Below are 19949 nucleotides of genomic sequence, written 5' to 3' on the forward strand. Positions count from 1 at the left end.
GAGACTAAGAGACGAGAAGAAAGGAGACAAGCAGAGACTAGAAGAGATGAAAAGAGAGGAGACAAGAGAAAAGACGAGAAGAAAGGAGAAGAGAAAAGACGCGAAGAAAGGAGACAAGCAGAGACTAGAAGAGACGAGAAGAGAGGAGACGAGAAGAGAAAAGACGAGAACACCACATCTGCAAATGCTCTATTCTGCAGAGACTATTTCTGCTCTCAGCTGACACAACATTTCCAGTTTTGAGTGACCAAGAAAGAATCAACCAGCAGAATAGAAAAAGAAAACAGGGCTAGTCCTTACACTTTTAGCTCAAATGAATATTTCCAAGTCAGTGTCTGTTAAGACACAATATCAGTCTTTGCTACAAATGCCTTTGAATAGTGGAACTATTGCAGAAAAAAAGATAGTTTCTTAAACATATATTGCACAAATTGCATGGCGTGTTGTTATTTGTCACAATGGGAAGGATTGAACGGGATTTTCAGCTAAATTTAAACAGTAATGCAATTATGAAACACAAAACAACCCATTAAATAAAATTAAAAAGGTAACAAAAATATCAAACCACTGTTTTGGCCAGCAGAAATTGTTATCAAAAACATGTGACAACTTGCCCAGGTTACCATACATCTCACTCAGAAATCCACAGATCTATCAATATACAAATGTTAAATACTATACTGTGTGTAACACACACACACACAAGTTGTGGCCTAAAGTGATGTCCTGAGGTGATATTTGTTTTTAATGACCCTACAAGTTCGATTAAACCATCAAAATATGCGGAAAATACTTTAAAGATTAGGAATAAAACACTAAGCATCTGAAAAGGTAAACTATACAGCTACAGGTTCTATTTTACTGTGTAAAAAATGCATAGAAAAACAAAAATCTCACAAAAGCATACACTTACTACAACATCATCAGGTTTAATAATACCCTTGGTTCTCTCTTGTTTTTGCATGTGTTCATAATTTCACTGTATGACAGCCTGGCCAAAAATGATTTACCGAACATTTTGGAATGTTTCATTGCGTTATCAAAATAAAACAATTGCTTACAATACAATACAATACAATGTACAACACAACACACAATATGCTTACAAAATCTTTAAGAGTATTTGAATAAAGGGTGAAGATGTCAATTACGTAAGACCAGACATCACTTTTGGCCACTATTTGACAGCGGTTCTGTAATGATAAATTCCAGTATGCTCTCTAATAAATAGTTTTGAGTGTGTGTAATTCAGCAAATGTTCAGTATTTGAACACTTAAAGGTTGTATCAGTGATTTCAGGCCCCCACAAAAAATGATCACATTCATCTAATCTTTCCTAACGATCCGCTAGCTGCCCGCCCCATAAGCATGCCGTCAAAAACCGCGTCTCTGTAGGCAGCCTAGGCTCTGAGATCTGCACACAAAAATAGTTGGTTTCACCAACCACTCAAAACCAAAACAAATAGTGTTCCAACCAATCACCGACAGGGGGAGGGTGTTGTGAGGTTTTGAGCCAGCTTCTTCTCCAGCTCCGACATCGCGTGCAGCCGTGCACAAGCTCAAAACCTCACAACACCCTCCCCCTGTCTGTGATTGGTTGGAACACTATTTGTTTTGGTTTTGAGTGGTTGGTGAAACCAATTGTTTTTGTGTGCAGATCTCAGAGCCTAGGCTGCCTACAGAGAGGGCAGCTAGCGGATCGTTAGGAAAGATTAGATGAATGTGATAAAAAAAAAAAAAATCTTTTTTTTTTACAACCTTTAAGCCACTATTAAAAGTGTCAGAATCCTTTTGGTGTCACTGTAAGTTGCAGGTTAATGGCGATGATCTCACTTTACGCCATTTGTTCTCATGTAAACGGAGCATATACAATTTGCAAACAGTGTTTCATTCAGATGTGAGTGTTTTCTGGAGGCACTGATGAGTTTTAGTCTAGAACCGAGTGTCCATCTGACTTCCTTTGGCTCCAACAGGGACGACAACGTAACTCCCGTCTCGATATCGAATCCACCGTGAGCGTATTTCGTTCTGAACCTGACAAACAAACACATATATGATATATAATCACAAAAACCTGAAACCACAAAAAGACTTCCCTCAGAACCTAACCTAACTTAGATTTATAAAGATTTCTATATTATTAAGTTTAAACCCTACAACCACAACACTGTCTGTAGCCTAAAATACAAATAGTCATTAGTCATTATTAGTTCATACAGTGATTTTGTTAGAAATGAGTTTCATTAAATGCAAGAAGCTCAGCTTTACCGTACAGCACAGGCTCAAATGTAATGCATTTTTATTATTCATCCTTAATTGCTTATTGGCCTTTGAGCAGACCTCTTTTAATTCCCCAATCAGTTTCTTAATCAAATTAATAAAGACTGGCAAACATGTTTGTCAAGGATTTTGAGTACAAATGCTGTTTAGTCCTCTGAGAATGCTGATTATCTCCATTCAAACACAAAACTGACTTGCATGCACTTTACAGTTTGTAAATGAATAAGGGCTTTCAGCACATTATTTAGAATTTTTATGGTTTATGGTGTGTGAGGGCTAGCAATCAATAATCACAATCACTCACCTCCTGGTTCAGGAAACAGTAGAGAACCGCCACAATAAGGCCCTTACGAAAATCAATGAAAAAGAGAAAGTCAGTGCAAATTGCAGAAAATGTTCCTCAGATCAAACATCCACAAATATTATAAATCCATCTCTCTTCCTCTCCCTTTCATCTTATATTGAGAGCTTTGAGACAAAAATTACATGCTTTTAACACAATTTCTGCAGGCCCATATACTTATGCATAATCATGGATGCATGTGTGTTGTGAGGCAGCCGGATCAAATCTTAATCCATCGGGAGTGTCCATAAGATTAAAATGCAAGACGATGCAGCGGTAAAATATTCATCCGCAGAGAGAAATTGACTGGCAATGTGTTCATAAGAGAGTTAATTCAGATATTTACATAGCCTACTAATGACGTCGAACAGCTAACATGTTTTACAAGTGTGACTCTGAATGTAAAGATGATAGAAATCGTTCATGAATTTGCATGCTGTTAATTGGTCTGTAGAATCCAAAAGGGTAAATTCAGAAGAATGCACATACATGCTCTTTAGCATATAATAACTGTTCATCAGAAACCTCACTGGAAGACATTCCTTAAACGGGCTCTTTTCAGTGAATCAAAAACACTCAACTGTGTAGTGCGATTCACCAATGAATGACTCCTCTAAACGGGCTCTTTTTAGTGAATCAAAAACACACAACTGTGTAGCGCGATTCACCAATGAATGACTCCTCTAAACGGGCTCTTTTTAGTGAATCAAAAACACACAACTGTGTAGTGCGATTCACCAATGAATGACTCCTCTAAACGGGCTCTTTTTAGTGAATCAAAAACACACAACTGTGTAGTGCGATTCGCCAATGAATGACTCCTCTAAACGGGCTCTTTTTAGTGAATCAAAAACACACAACTGTGTAGTGCGATTCACCAATGAATGACTCCTCTAAACGGGATCTTTTCAGTGAATCAAAAACACACAACTGTGTAGTGCGATTCGCCAATGAATGACTCCTCTAAACGGGCTCTTTTTAGTGAATCAAAAACACACAACTGTGTAGCGCGATTCACCAATGAATGACTCCTCTAAACGGGCTCTTTTTAGTGAATCAAAAACACACAACTGTGTAGCGCGATTCACCAATGAATGACTCCTCTAAACAGGCTCTTTTTAGTGAATCAAAAACACTCAACTGTAGTGTGATTCACCAATGAATGACTCCTCTAAACGGGCTCTTTTTAGTGAATCAAAAACACTCAGCTGTAGTGTGATTCACCAATGAATGACTCCTCTAAACGGGCTCTTTTTAGTGAATCAAAAACACACACCTGTGTAGCGCGATTCACCAATGAATGACTCCTCTAAACGGGCTCTTTTTAGTGAATCAAAAACACACAACTGTGTAGCGCGATTCACCAATGAATGACTCCTCTAAACAGGCTCTTTTTAGTGAATCAAAAACACTCAACTGTAGTGTGATTCACCAATGAATGACTCCTCTAAACGGGCTCTTTTTAGTGAATCAAAAACACTCAGCTGTAGTGTGATTCACCAATGAATGACTCCTCTAAACGGGCTCTTTTTAGTGAATCAAAAACACACACCTGTGTAGCGCGATTCACCAATGAATGACTCCTCTAAACGGGCTCTTTTTAGTGAATCAAAAACATGCAGCGCAAACAGTTTAGTCCAATACATGAACAAATGGTTCTTTTCAGTGAATCAAAAACACAACGTTATACTGTGTAGCACGATTCACCAACGAATGACACCGTTTTTTTGTTTTGTTTTTGTGAATCAAAAACATGCAGCGCTAACTAAAATTCATGAACAAATGACTCTTTTCAAATGGTTCTTTTTAGTGAATCAAAAACATGCAGAGCAACCAGTGTAGTCTGATTCACAAACAATTGACTCTCTTAATTAAACTGGTTGTTTTTAGTGAATCTAAGACATATAACACAACAAATGAAATCCGATTCATAAAAGAATGACTCTTTTAAGCCAGTTTTTTTTTTAAATAAATCAAAAACATACAGCACAAACAATGTTGTATATGATTCACTATGAGTCTATGACTTACAAACTTTCTATAATATTTTATGGTAGTTTTGAATAGTTTATAATTTTAGAATAATTTTACAGACTGATATAATCAGTGTTTTACAGAAGAAATTCAGGTTACACTTTTATTTGAAGGTTTCTTTGTTACACTGTAATTATACATTTTAGTAGTAATTCTTTAGTAACTACATGTTCTTCCTATAGGGTTAGGATTAGGGTTTGGTTTGGTTTAGGGTTAGTTGCATGTAATTATGCATAATTTATAGCTATTACTATAGTACAAACTATATAGTTCCACCTCTGTTGTTAATTTATCATTAAATTAATTATTTTTGTAATGTATCAAGTACCAAGGTTTCCTTTATCAATTACAGCATTGCTTGAGATAAATATTTTATATAAAAGTATAAAACACATTATAAAAGATATTAAATTATTATAAATGAAATTGAGATTTGAGAAGCTGAATAAATATGCTTTCCATTGATGTATGGTTTGTTGGAATAGGACAATATTTGGCTGAGATCAACTATTGAAAATCTGGAATCTGAGGGTGCAAAAAAATCGAAATCGAAAGTTGTCCATTTATGTTCGCGATTGTGCTGCATTCACTCACAAAAATAAATGTTTTATGTATTTACAGTAGGAAATGTACTAAATATCTTCATGGAACATGATCTTTACGTAACATCCTAATGATTTTTGGTATAAAAGAAAAATCGATGATTTTGCACCATTCAATGTATTGTTGGCTTTTGCCACAAATATACCCATGTGACTTGTGACTGGTTTTGTGATGCAGGGTCACATTTATATAGAGAGAGAACCCTAAAATAGATGTGTTGAGATATCAAACCTGTCACTGACACAGCCACAGGCTCTGTAAACAGCAATCTGAAAACCGCCTGCACGATTCAATCATTTTCACATTCGGTTGAGCCGATGTCTGACTAGTCAAGACAAAGAAAGAACACAGTCTTACTTCAACGTTAGCCTTCAAAGAAAGTAATTAGCACTAAAAACCGCACATCACGGACATCAAATTATGACTTAAATAAACTTTTACAAGAGGGTTACAGCCTTCCTCAAACTCCTGCATGGAATTAATCTTCAAAATTAGTTACCGGCCCTTCAAGAAACTCAATTAGTGTCCCAGCTAACTAAGTAATATCTCTAAAACCCCAATGTCCATCTTCTGTCTCAACAGATCGAAGGTGAGTATGAGGTCTGCTCTGAGGTGGTGTTGATCAGAGCTCATCGACTGATCCGAGGGGAGCATTTCTAAAGACTGGAATACAACACAAGACTTCGGGAACAGATTTTAAAACATACACTTGCCGACTTCCAAGTGGTCATAGAGAAAAAGAGGGCATCAAATCCCAGTCCCAGACTAAAATGCATGTTTGAGCTGTTTTAACTGAAAGTAACTTGCAGTGACATATCTTAAAATATGTCAGAGACATTTTTTTTTGACTCAAGATGCACATTAGCAATGCTTTTTTTTTTCTAAGGCACGTTTATAAAAGCTACTTAAATGTCCAAATTGAACTAAAGTCTAATCCTGGCTTAATCTAAACCCTGTGTGTGAAACCAGGCCTAAATGTCTAAAGGATCAGACACTAGACTTAAAGGGAAATGTTTTTCACAAACACATTTTGTTATACTGGTTGAAACTCTCTTCACATCCTGATCAATAATAGAGGTGGTCTAAAATATTAATAAATGTACATATATCTTCTGTGGCAGTCTCAGGACCAAACAATGTTCGTCCAATTATTGCATTCAATCCGAAGTGGTTTAAAAGAGTAATTTGTTTCTGAATCAGACTATACGGTTTGCTCTGCATGTTTTTGATTCAATAAAAAGAATTGGTTTAGAAGAATCATTTGTTCATGAATCAGACTTTGCTGGCTTCGTTTGAAATCTTAGCCGGCCGACTTGTTGCCTCGCTGCCTTATCAGGCAATGACATTTTGTAGGCAGAATCTGCACACGAAGGTTCCTCACGAAACTGATTTCGGACAGACAACACAACGGTTTAATGATCTACAGCAATGAATACGCACTTTCTCGCTAGAAATGACATTAGAAGTGAAAAACGTTTTTTCACACAAACTGACCACCAATCGTACTTTTCAGTTCTTTATTTTTTAGCTCAACTGTCACAGAATGGAAAGCACAGGATTGTGGGATATCAAAGGCAGCGAAGGATACATCAAAGCTGCCTTCAAAAATCATTTTTTAAGCTTAATCAGCATTTTTAAGCTTTCGAATGCAGCCGCTGTTTGAGTTTTCTGTTTTTGATTCGTTAAAAAGATTTACAAGGATCATTTGTTGGTTAATCAGACTTGCGCTGCATGCTTTTGATTCGCTAAAAAGAACCGCTTTTCAGTGGCGCAATCAGATGCTATTTTAAGGGCGCATGCTTGGCTATAATGTAGCGTGTGCACAACACACACACACTTTGCTTCTCTCATCTACACACAGACGCAGCAGTTGCCATTTTTGCAAACCATATATAATTACAAGGACAAATATTCCACATGAGGGAAATCATTGTGGTGTCCATGAAGATGTGAAAAAATCTAGCTTACACATTTAACAAAACTATTATACGCCTGTTTAACCGAAGCTTATTTAAGTGGGTTTCTCCCATCCCCATACAATGTCACTTCTCTGTGTTTTACGGCCCTGACGAGAACGTCTGTCTCCTCGGCTGTGAACTGCTCCTGGTGTGCGCCTGGCAAATCCGCCGTTATAATAGCAATCCGCCATGGAACAAGCACGCCTACTCTTAAAGGGAATGTGAGATGTCACTCTGATTGGTTTATTTCACGTTACGCCCAAACCACACCTATGAGGAATGAAGCTACTTCAGACCAACCCATTTTAGATTTGCGTCGGCCGCAAGAGTATTTTGGGCGAGATCCGCCCACAAAGTTACTTGCGTTTCGCGTTTGATACTTGCGTTTCAGATCGTTAAAATAGGGCCCTCTGTGTTCTAATGTGTTCTGTTTGATATGATCAGACCGGATAGAATCATAACAGTTTGAAGTAAAAAAAAAAAAAAAAAAAGATCAGAGCCTGTGCCCATCATACACAACATGACTTTCTGAAAATCTGGGTGCGTCTCAATCAGCTCCCTAGCTCGTGAATCAGTGTGTGCTGTACATTCATTCAGGCACTGGTAAAGACCTGGCTCATTACACACTGGGACACTGATGATTCTATTTCCGGCGATGTGACAACGTCCTCATTGTACAACATCACTACTGGTACAGTATTTATGAACAACAGCAGAACTGATATCTTTCTGACATTATTTTTTAATGTTCAGCCGTACATAAATGATAAATGTTAGCTAGATTATGTTCATTACCCATCTAACGATGTATGTTTAAGCTGAAATATAATTAAATAATGGTTTGTATTTTTAAAAACATCTATCACGTGTCGTTATGTGTAGTGAATTGGCTCACGTGATTTAAGTTTCGAGCTTCAGAACTTCCATTAAAGTCCCCCTGTAGTCAATAATTGTCTCCCTTAAAACTCATCTTTGATCAACAAAATGACATATTTAAACGTTTTATCCTTGAAAAAAAAATTCTTCATGCCTTAAAATAGCTTGAATGTAACTCGACACCCTTGCCTCATTTAGTATACGCGGTTCTATGAATATGCAAACAAGCCCCGCCTCCACTCACTCACAGCAGCTCAGAGATCCACTGGTTGACGATCACACGTTGATCTGATTGGTTACAAGGTAGTTTGAGACGTCAGAAACACCAGCGATTTCAAACCTTTTTTTTTTGAGACTGTCTTTTTGGTTCCCTGCAGTTTTAAGGAGAAAATACTCAGCAATGGTGTTCTCAGCAAACGTTTCAGTGCCCTAGAAGGATTTTGCGATTAAGACAGCCCTTAAAATGGCTGAGTCCCTGATCAGTGCCCTGACTAATGAACTAGGGACGCATCCTCTGTCAACTCTGACTACTGAAAATCTGCAACTATTGGCAACTAACGTTAGCGTCGATGCGTCCAGACTGAAATCGGGGCGAAAATCGAGAAGTCTATTCCAGCCTTAGTAAGTCTTAGTTCAGTAGTTTTACACTCCCGCTGAGGTTTGGGTTTAAGCTGTGTTGTGCTGATAGCGGGCTGGATAACCTGGAAGGAGCCCAGACACAGCTCGATGCAAAGCCGCAGGCTCACGCTGAAGTAGTCTGGGAAAAAGCTGAAGACCATGTAATGAGTGCCGAAGAGAGGGATGAGGAGGAGGGTGGACTTGGTCAGTCGCCTGAGGGAAGGAGAGATAAAGCATGGAGAGGAGGAAGGGTAAAAGGTTATTGGGTAGAGCTGGGTGCTTCCAGAAAGCATCATTATAAAAGAAACATGAAAGTAATCTGTATGACTTGAAGGCTATTGAGACCAACATGAGAGATGTGTGTGAAAGAAATCTATAGCATGTCACTTTAGGTCATGATATATGAGAAACCATGTCGTTTTGGTATCAATGTTTGTAGCATTTCATTTTCAGTCAATAGCATACTGGTGGTGAGAAAATAATGACAACATTTTTATTTTAGGGTGAACTATTCCTTTAATATTCACAGGTTTCCTCTGCATATGCACATTGATGTGAATATTCTTAAGTGCATTATAAATACTGTTAGAAATGTATTTATAGCTCTTGTTTGAATTGTTCTTCTTTTGTAAATCTGATAAAAGCATTTGCCTAATAAATATACATGAATGAAAACATGTGCAAACAGTGCAACGATTATAATTGCTCTGCTAATTTATAAAACATAAATGTAAAATGTATTATTTACAGAAGAATTAAACCATCATTCTGAGCTTAAAGGGACAGTTCACCCAAAAATAATGGAAATAAAATTTCATGAAATACTGTAGAGAAGTTTAGTAGTCCAAGAAAAGTAGTCCATATGTTCAATGTTCAATTTATTTATAAAGCACATAATAATACAACAGAAGTTGACCACAGTGCTGTACAAAGGGTAAGATAACAATCATAAAAACACATTTAAATTCTAAACATTACCATAGACAACCTCATAATCTAAGCGGCATTAATAATAACCTATTACACCACTAGCACAGCACTCATGAAAGATCAAATGCCAAAGAGAAAAAGTAAGCTTTTAAATGTCGTTTAAACTCTGTAAGAGAGGAACATTCTCTGATATAAGGAGGTAAACTATTCCACCGCTGCAAAAGAGCGATCTCCTCTCATTTTCCTATACGTCTGCGGGACTACCAAGAGGTTTAATGACTCGGAGCGCAGTGCTCTCTTTGGTTTATTCACCTGGATTAGATCAGCTATATATGTCGGAGCACTACCACGTAGGGCCTTAAAAACAAATAAAAGTATCTTAAAATGAATCCTGTAGAAAACCGGCAACCAATGTAGTTCTCTTAATACAGGGGTAATATGCTAATTTTACCGAGCGCCTGTCAATAACCTTGCGGCCGCATTTTGGACTAGTTGCAGTCTGTTTAAGCTTTTATGTTGAATACCATAATACAATGCATTACCATAGTCCAATCTTGAGAAAATAAATGCATGAACTATCTTTTCCAGGTCCTTCCGTGTTACAAAGGACTTAATTTTAGCGATTAATCTTAACTGGAAAAAACTCATTTTGACTACTTGATTTATCTGTTTATCAAATTTCAGTGCACTATAGCAGATTATACACTTGTACCTTTTCAAAAGGTACACCTTTGTACCTAAAGAGTGCCTTTAAGTCCCTCAAAGGTACATATCGGTACCAAACGTGTACATATTGGTACCAAACGTGTACATATTAGTACCTAAATGGTACATATTAGAACCCTTTTGAAGGGTACTGTCCCAGTGACAGCTTTTGTACCTTTTTTTCTGAGAGTGATACCTAAGTTTTTTACTTGATGTCTCAGATAAGGGAATAGTGTGCCCAATTTAATTTTAGATGTATCAGCGGACTCTGAGGGCCCAAATAAAATCATTTCAGTTTTTGATTCATTTAGACACCAAAAATTTGCAGACATCCACCTTTTAATCTCCCCAAGACACTCTGCCAGCCTTTCAACAGCAGCAGGGACAGTTGGTTTTAAGGGTAGATACAACTGAGTATCATCTGCGTAGCAGTGAAAAGAGACATTATATTTACTCATGATCTGACCTAAAGGAAGCATATAAAGAGAAAAAAAGACTGGTGCTAAAATACTGTAGATCCTTGTGGAATACCGCATGATAAAGGCGCTGAGCTCGATGTACATTCTCCCATTTGCACTGAAAAACGTCTATTTTGGAAGTAGGACTTAATCCAATCTAAGACAATACCTCGAATACCTACACAGTTTTCTAAGCGTGAAATAAAAATATTGTGGTCAATTGTGTCAAACACTGCTGTAAGATCTAATAGTAGAAGTAAGGTCACGTCCCCAGTGTCTGTGGCCATAAAAACGTCGTTAAATACTTTTAATAATGCAGATTCTGTACTATGTTGTTTTTTGACATATGCAATATATTAGAAGTTTTCTGAAGCCATACAATAGCTTTGTGTGAAATTGAACGTTTATTCACTGAAATATAATGGCATTTTTGAATAGTGATTGAACTATTCGACTTTACCTATAAATGTAGATGAGGTCCCTCAGTGTAAAACATTACAATTTCACTCACGGATCAATGAATCCGTGTTGTTTTACTATGATAGCACCACTGCACACAGTGAAATGTGTTTTAATGCAAAACTGTCAAGTAGTCTGGCAGAAACACTTAAAACCACAGATTCTGGAGAGCAGAGCTGTCATTCACAGGCTTGTGTGAAATCTGCATATTCAACAGCAGCACACACTCATTTATGGCAAAACAGACAGAGTCTCTTTATGATAACAGCATCAACAGGACACACATACACACACACACACACACACATCTCTCCAGATAATCAGGTCAGTGCTCTTAAACATGCATGAGCAGAAATTACGTGGAAATTACCCTGATACGTAGATATAAAAATAGTCGAATTTTGATTATGTTGCTTGGCAACAGCCTGCATTTTGGCCAATTAACTATATGACTTGACAAAATAATTGTTTGTGATTATTGTTAATGTTTCAGTTGATTTACCATTATCATATACCACAGCAGTAACACAGGCCCAAAAAACACATTTCCCAAAAGATGTACCATGTTTCTATTTTATTTTATTGTTAACACTTAAAAACTACCAAAAAGTATAGTATTTTGGACATTGTGAGCTAAACGAGGTTGTTAATCGATAGTATTTGCTTTTGTTGAAGCTGTCAGCCCGCATTATTTTAGCTTTTTTTTATTATTTTTTTTTATCGTGTTTAACAGCGGAATTCCTGGTGAAAAACTACATTACCCATGATGCTGTACAAAAAATTACACCAATCAGAGAGTCGATAAAAGCAACACGCCCCAAAAGATCTCGTAAGCCCCGCCCACTCCCATGAAGCACTGCGAATAGCGTAATAGAGCGATCTCTCAACGCTTTCAAAATACTTGATATATTTTACGTTTATTGCAAAATATGCATACATATCACCTCATGGCTTTGTTCAAGGCTTAAACTCCTTAACAAAGACTTTTTAAAAATCCCTATGGGAGAAATTAATGGAGAAAAAAATACTTTATACGGTTATACGCCACTGATGGTATTACCATGATAATATAGCAACACATTATGGTAATGCAATGTTTTTTTTTAAGTGAATGCACCATACATCCTTTTTTACACATACCATGGTATTTATAAGGTACTCAAAAAAATACCATGGTATTAAGATGGTAATTTTGTATGTCCAAAATACATGGTAAGGAAATTTGGTTGGTAAACCGTCTCTTGTGGACAGTGTTGTTATTGTGAAATAAAAGTAAAAAATATAACTATTAAAACTTGTTTTCATGAATTGAAATAAAGCTGAAATAAAATACAATTAGATGAAAAACTTCATCTAAATGTTTTTTGAAGTCCTAAAATTACAACTAAAACATACATAATACAATTATTTAAGAATTTTATTAAAATCAAATAAATTAAAAAAATTTAAATAAAAAAATGATAAAAGCACAATTACTAAAACTTAAAATAAAATGAAAACTGAAAATTTTACAAAAAAAATATAAATAGTATACAAATAATCCCCAAATATATCTGCCTGTGTGTTATCTATTAAAATACCTAAAACTGCAAAAGCTATTGTATTGCGGTGACTGTTCTCCTGCTATCTGCCGGTCTCTACAGGGGAAGTACAGTACAGATGCTGTAGTAGAGGCTGAAAGAACAAAGGCACAGCATTTACAAACCCTCAAAGGATCCTAGCAGTGAGGATGATGCCGTTCTGGGAACACGGTTCTATTTCCTGTCAGCCTGTGAGGTTTGCTTCAGCTTTACATCTGTAGTGCTTATCCAAGGATCTCAAAGTCTCGCTCCATGCATTTCATTAGCACATCCCTGGAGTTCATGTGTGTTTACGGGATTTAAAAGAGCAACTTTCGCGAAACATCCGGTCTACTGAGACAGCCTCGTCTGGATCATATTTCACTAGTATCCTCCACTGCCTATGATATCCCACAATCCTATTGCTACATAATTTCTAAATAATCTGACCCTTACATTGATTTTCATTGGCCATTCAGTCATATTAAATAATATTGATCACTTGAATGCCACCAGTTAATATAGATGTTACCATATGAAGCACAGTTTTAAGATACCTGACAAAATATATATTTTTACAGCACAGGTCTGCAGTTGATGGAAAAATAAAGTTGTTAAAAGAAGTAGGTTTCGACTTTCTCTTCTGAGAAATAAACATTGCAATTATTAAGTATTTGCTGTTTTCGATCAATAGAAAAAAAAAAAAAGTAAAAACGGTAACACTTCACAATAAGGTTGTATATGACATTGGTTAAATTAACTAACAACAAATTATATTTTTGCAGCATTTATTAATCTAGGTTAAAGTTAACATCCAAAAATACTGCTTCATAAGTGATGTGTGTTAACTAAAAATAAACTATTAAAAACCATTAGCAGTAATTGAAATAAAGCTGAAAAAAATTATCAATATTACATGAAAACTTTCAAAAAAAAAAAAAATTCTGGAAATGAATAATAGAAATGTTGCCTTTGCAACTAACTGAAATAAATAAGTACAAAAAAAACTGAAATAAAAAAAATAAATAGAAATAGAAATATTTTTATATTTATATTTTTGTGGAAATGGTGATACTTTTTCAGGATTCTTTGTTGAACAGAAAGTATGATGAACAGCATTTATTTACATTTATTAAAGTATTTATTAAACAGAAATCTGTTGAAAATGTCTTCACTGTCACTTTTGATCAATTAAATGCATCCTTGATGAATAAAATGTATTTTTCTTTTTATCTTACCACAAATGTTTGAATGGTATCATTGTTTCCACAAACATATGCAGCAGCACAACTGTTTATAACACTGAAAATAGCCAGAAGTGTTTCTTAAGCAGCAAATCAGCATATCAGAATGATTTCTGAAGGATCATAAATGCTTTTAGTTCATAATACCAAATGCATTTACTAAAGTTGTTGTATAGAACCTTGTAAATTGTTAAGCTTATTGTAAAGCTCTCACTGATATCAATCCCAGAATCCCCCACGCAAACCTGCCGCTCATCTCCCATAGAGAATGAATTGAAAACACCCACTCATCTCTCCACACATGCAGCTAGTGTCCCTTCAGTGTGTGTGTGTGTGTGTGTGTGTGTGTGTGTTTTCTGTTACAGTCGGCATGTACCTGTACTGAGACGAATTGTTGAACTGGATCAAGCGAGGGTTCAGTTTCTGCACCAGAATCCTGATAATGTTCATGAAGAGAAGGAAGTTCACCTGGTTGTGCAAGAAACAGATATGAAAACAACTGTGTGTGAGTCCATTCATTCATCCATCCATGTCCTCATGCATTATCTTACCCCTATTGATACTACAATGGGACCCTTGATGATCCACCAATAAGGAGAATCTTCATTTATGTCCCAGCACCTGAAAAAAACAACAACACAGGAACCTAGATAGACAACTTCAATGTCTTAACCAGGTAAGATGCAATGAAGCAAATGATAAAAGCCATTGCTTTGTTATATATAGAAGTAAAAGAGTGTTGCTCGGAAGGCAATCTGTGACTAGCTGCTGATCGAAAAGCTTGGACGCGATGAGATTGAGTTTTGAAGTGAAGAGGCTTGTTCAAATCCCTCACGAGAACCACTACTTAAAGGTAGAGAACAAACGTGCAATTACTCTGTGTCCTCAAAATACACTCTGGAGCAGATCCAGAGGACGATGGAGACCAGAGGAACACCTGCGAGAAAAGACGAAAGAGAGACAAAAAGATTATGGTGTTGGTAAAATCTTACAGAGTGTTCAATGCAGCGCTGTAAAAAGCATATTTAAATAGAGAATTTCTCTGGATTTAAACATAGTTGGAAACATTTGAGATCATATACACAAGTGAACTCAATATAACACTGTGCATATATAACACATACACTGTGCTAATGGTTTTTGGATATTTGAATGCAACATTTTTCCATATTGTGCCTTTAAATGAAGATTCACAGCTACTGTGCAATATTAAGTGCCTTTTAGTTAAATTACCAAAAGTTGGTGTAATCCCAAAATTAATAATTTAAGCAATTATGAAAATGTTTATGGAAATTAGACAGCATTCATGAAGTATTAAACATATTTGCACAAGAAAAAGGCCATTTTCAAGAGCTCTCCATATTTCTAAAACAGAAAATTAGCAGATCTCCTAAATATCACCATTTAACTTTCCTAATGTGATGCAATACAGGATATTAAATGAGAGGGAGATAAAAAGTTGGACTGGACTTGATTTAATACCATTCGCAATCGCATATCATCATTCGCAATAAGACCAGGAACGTGTATAAGAACGAGAACATGGATTTGTACATGTAGTTATATTCACTCTATGCATTTCTACTGCTTCTACAATGTCATTTAAACCGTTTGCTCATTCAATTGTCTGCTGAAATCGAAGACGACGGAGGTGCCAATCACGAGAGTTGTTCTGACACTTCTCTGCCCTCCCAGGGTCCCACTCACCAGAGGAGAGCGTGACAGACAGAATATAAATGGAAATTGAGAAATAGAACAACAGGAGGATCATGCTGTACTTCACTGATTGGAGCCGCTGAGAATATAATGGCTGCTAACATGAGAAAAATAATAGACTTCAGAACCATAAATGATGATATATCAGAGTAAGTGGCCAAGAAGGATCATAATGTTGGTCATTACCGCAAAAAAAAAAAAAAAAAAAGCCAGAAAAAGTGATCACAAAGCACATGGATTAATCTCTACATACACTACCATTCAAAAGTTTGGGGTTGGTAGGATTTTTTTTATGTTTTTGAAATAAGTCTCTTATGCTCACCAAATTATGCTTTATTACATCAAAAATACAGCATGTTGTAAAATATTATTACAATTTAAACAACTGTTTTCTGTTTGAATATATTGTCAAATGTAATTTATTCCTGTGATCATAGGAGCATCATAAATCCAGTCTTCAGTGTCACATGATCCTTCAGAAATCATTCTAATATGATGATTTGTTGCTCAATAAACATTTCTTCTTATTATTATTATTAATGTTGAAAGCAGTGCTTAATATTTTTGTGTTTTTTTCGCAGGATTCTTTAATGAATAGAAAGTTCAAAAGAACAGCATTTATGTGAAATATAAATGTCTTTTTATAAATGTACTCAATAATAGTTTAATAAAATAAAAAATAAGATAAAAAAAATAAAAATTCCAAACTTTTTAATGGTAGTGTACCTTCCTATGCATTATTGTGAAAGGTGTGAAATATAAATGTTTTTATTTTATTTTTGGGGGGATGTAAACTGTATTCTTTCTTCTGTGGAACAAAAAAAAGATATTCTGAGGCAAAAACAAAATTGGACCTCATTGACTTTCATTGTATACGGGGGGGGGAGTTCAAAAACTCTTTGAACTCTTTTCCACCGATGAAAGACAGACATTCTTCCTAAACGCTTTGAAGCGTCAAGAGCTTTGGGTGAATGGACTTTCAATGGAGCGACAGAACTGATTGGAAATTAATTACATTGGAATTTCATCGGAAATATCTTCATTTGTGTTCTGAAAATGAATGAAAGTCTTACAGGTTTGGAATGACATGAGGCTGTGTAAATGATGACAGGATTTTCATTTTTGGGTTAACTATGAATTACTTCATATTAAAGTGTTAAAACAATATCTAGAGACAAACCTAATTTCTCCGTTTCCCTTCTGTTCCTTTAATAACTCACATAGTCAACACTATACGATGCAACTCATCTGCGACGGCCAAGAAGGAGTGTGTGAGAGGACAGGGACAGAGATATGAGAGTCTCACCCCAGCCCAGCAGAGCGAAACTCCACAGACAGCGGCGGCTGCGCGGGAAAGCAGAGACCAGCAGTGAGTTCAGATACACGGCTTCAACCAGCAGCCAGAAGAAATTAGTCAAGACGCAAAAATGACAAAACACCACAGACGCCTTACAGGCCGCCTGCAGAGAGAGAGAGAGAGGACAACGAGAGAGAGACACTCTGAGAATGATAAAAAGGGCATGACGGCAAGAAATTGGAGAGGAAGGAGATAAGCAGAGGGAGAAAGTATGAACTCAGCAGGAAATCTAATTTAATTTTTTTTTAATGCAGCTGTGGAGGACTCTGGAAGAAATCAAGGAATTTTCCATGAATAAAGTACAAACCAGGGTCTAAAACTCTTATAAAACTTAAGATGGTCAGTAAGATTTTTTTTTGGACAATAGAATGTGTTTATTCAATAAGGATGCATTCAGTTGGCCAAAAGTGAGAGTAAACACATTACTAAAATTTAAAACAAAAATGTCTATTTCAAATAAAAGCTGTTCTTTTGAACTTTCTATTCATTAAAGAATCCTGAAAAAAAGTATCACAGTTTCCACAAAAATATAAAGCAGCACAACTGTTTTCAACATTGATAATAATCAGAAATGTTTCTTTTGCAGCAAATCAGCATTTCTGAAGGATCATGTGATCCAAAGTTACTAGCCACTCAGCATTTTTCCTGGCCACAATTTTGACATTGATACCATGGGGAAAAACTGCCATATGGATATTTTTAATACTATCTCATAATTTGGCAGCAGGAATATTAGGCTCCTGTCACTTTAAGACCTGACACACTGATCCATTATACTGTTACACATGCGTTTCTTTCTCAACTGTTTACATTCACTCAAAACACGACTGACTGTGTTTGCGTGAATACTCGCATTTTTCATTATTTTGTGTGTATTTGACTGTTTAAGTGCAATAAGCAGCAAACAAGTACTCAGTTTAGTACTGAGAGGAGGCTTTATGTGCCGAACTTTGAGTGTGAGCACAAAATCTGCGGGAATTAGTCAAATTATGCACAATCACATGCCGAAATTCAAGCCCTGTAACACCACAATATTCATCCAGAGCAAATGAAACGAGTGAGTGAGGGGAGGAGGGTTTGTGTGTAACTCGTCGGAGAGATGAGGGAGAGAGAAAGGGCAGATGATATCTTGTATCTGCTATTCTGCAGAAAATCAGTATTGGAAGCGTTTCAGATATTTCAGTATCGATATATATCGGAAAATCTATATTTTTGACAACACTACATTGCACTTAGTTTATTATTTCAGACGCCTTTTTTAAAAGACTAAAATTAAAAACAATTATGTACAGTATTATACATAAAATTCAACCCGCCAAAGTGGCTAAATGCGTTACACGTCACTGCTGAAATACACCGCATTTGGTGAGTGTTAATGTATTAATTCCTGAATATATAGTGTATATATAGCCTGGGTGCCAGCCCGAACCCCGCCCACAATATTTTTTGGTCGGGAAGTTCGGTCTGGACTCGCTCCGTTGAGGAGCTATTATGCCCGAACAAAAATTGTTCGGACCAATCAAATTGTCAGGGCGGGCTTTATACGATGATGGACAGATAAGCAACGGTAACGTCATCATCCACGTCATCAACGAGCGCTTGGGTTGAATTCAAATGACTGCCGCTGAAGAATTGAGATTTCACGAGTTCACGCTTACAAATAAGTCAGATAGAATAAATGCATATTTGGCGTGCTGTCTGAGGAGAGGCTTCGGGCTCGGTATTCGGCCCGAACCCAAAGTACTCCCCCCGTATTCCTGGCTGTGGAAGAACAAGCCAAGAGTGAGTGCAGGGATGCTGAAAACTGTCATGTTAGGTGAGTTGACCGAGTGAATAAATATATGCTTTCCTCTCATGCTGATAGACGGTTGATTGGATTGATTATTTGAATGTGCTCCTCCTGAAATTTGTTTATAAAACATCATGTGTAGATTCCGCCATCGCGTCTGTTATAGAAGATATCGACAGCGCATTAATTTTAAAAGAGGAACAGAGAACCGCGATTGGAAACATGAATGAAAAACATACGTCACTTACTCCGTTGCTCTGATTGGTTGTAGGTCTATCCAATTGAGTGCAGAGGAATTTTTTTTCCTGGTTCGGTTGAAACACGCCCCATAATCAAAGCTCAATGGAGAAGTATCAGACTCACATTCTGACTAGAATTGAGTATGACGACGTCAGGCTAGTGTATATAAGAAATACACTAAGAAATATTATCAGTAAGGCATATTCAAAAATATGAGAAAAAAAGTGGTGTGTGTGAAGTCGGTCAGGTTTGTAGTTTTCACAGGAAACAGCAGTGATGGTGTGACAGACTCACCGTCGAGAGTGTGCAGTGATCCGTGTCGTCACTGGAGAACAGCGTAGCGTCTTTGATGAAAACAGCCACAGATTTTAGGATGAAGGTGAAAAACAGCTGCATGTGGATGTAGTTTCGAGCACAGTGTAATCGCCTAGAACACAAACAACATTATTTTAAATATATCATTGTAAAGAATACGACCTTCTTCTAATGTTGCAGTACTTTGAGACTAGTTTCCAAGCTACAGGCTGATTTAAAGTTGTAAAGCCAACTTTATGTGGAAAAAGTAGCTAGAAATATCCTAAAATTACTCACAAGAGACTAGCTATATTAAAGCAATATTTTTTACAGGACTAACTAATCAGTGGCAGGTTTGAGTTTTTTAGTCCACCAAGCACAGTACCTGAAGAGCAGCAGTATTATCACAGCAACAGAGAGAGAGAGCAGCGACGCTCCGTAACCAACAGTGTAGATCAGTTTCACAGTGGCAAAATACAACTCCTA

At 36.5% G+C, this 19949-nt stretch overlaps 1 protein-coding gene across 1 annotated transcript in view; it reads right to left on the reverse strand.

Annotated features, from left to right (window-relative positions):
* Window positions 1–1758: 1758 nt before the first annotated feature.
* The window catches only part of ghrhrl (growth hormone releasing hormone receptor, like), a 40630-nt gene continuing 22439 nt past the window's right edge, over window positions 1759–19949 (reverse strand). Inside the window, exons 5-13 of the mRNA XM_084428824.1 lie at window positions 19849–19946; window positions 19464–19596; window positions 17090–17243; window positions 14944–15004; window positions 14619–14688; window positions 14444–14535; window positions 8796–8925; window positions 2585–2626; window positions 1759–2034 (exon numbers count right to left, since the gene is read on the reverse strand). Of these exons, the coding sequence (XP_084284950.1) occupies window positions 1933–2034; window positions 2585–2626; window positions 8796–8925; window positions 14444–14535; window positions 14619–14688; window positions 14944–15004; window positions 17090–17243; window positions 19464–19596; window positions 19849–19946 (882 nt within the window). The 3' untranslated portion in view covers window positions 1759–1932. The remainder of the gene's footprint in view (window positions 2035–2584; window positions 2627–8795; window positions 8926–14443; window positions 14536–14618; window positions 14689–14943; window positions 15005–17089; window positions 17244–19463; window positions 19597–19848; window positions 19947–19949) is intronic.

This window comes from Rutilus rutilus (assembly GCF_951802725.1).
Source record: "Rutilus rutilus genome assembly, chromosome: 13".
NCBI lineage: Eukaryota > Metazoa > Chordata > Actinopteri > Cypriniformes > Leuciscidae > Rutilus > Rutilus rutilus.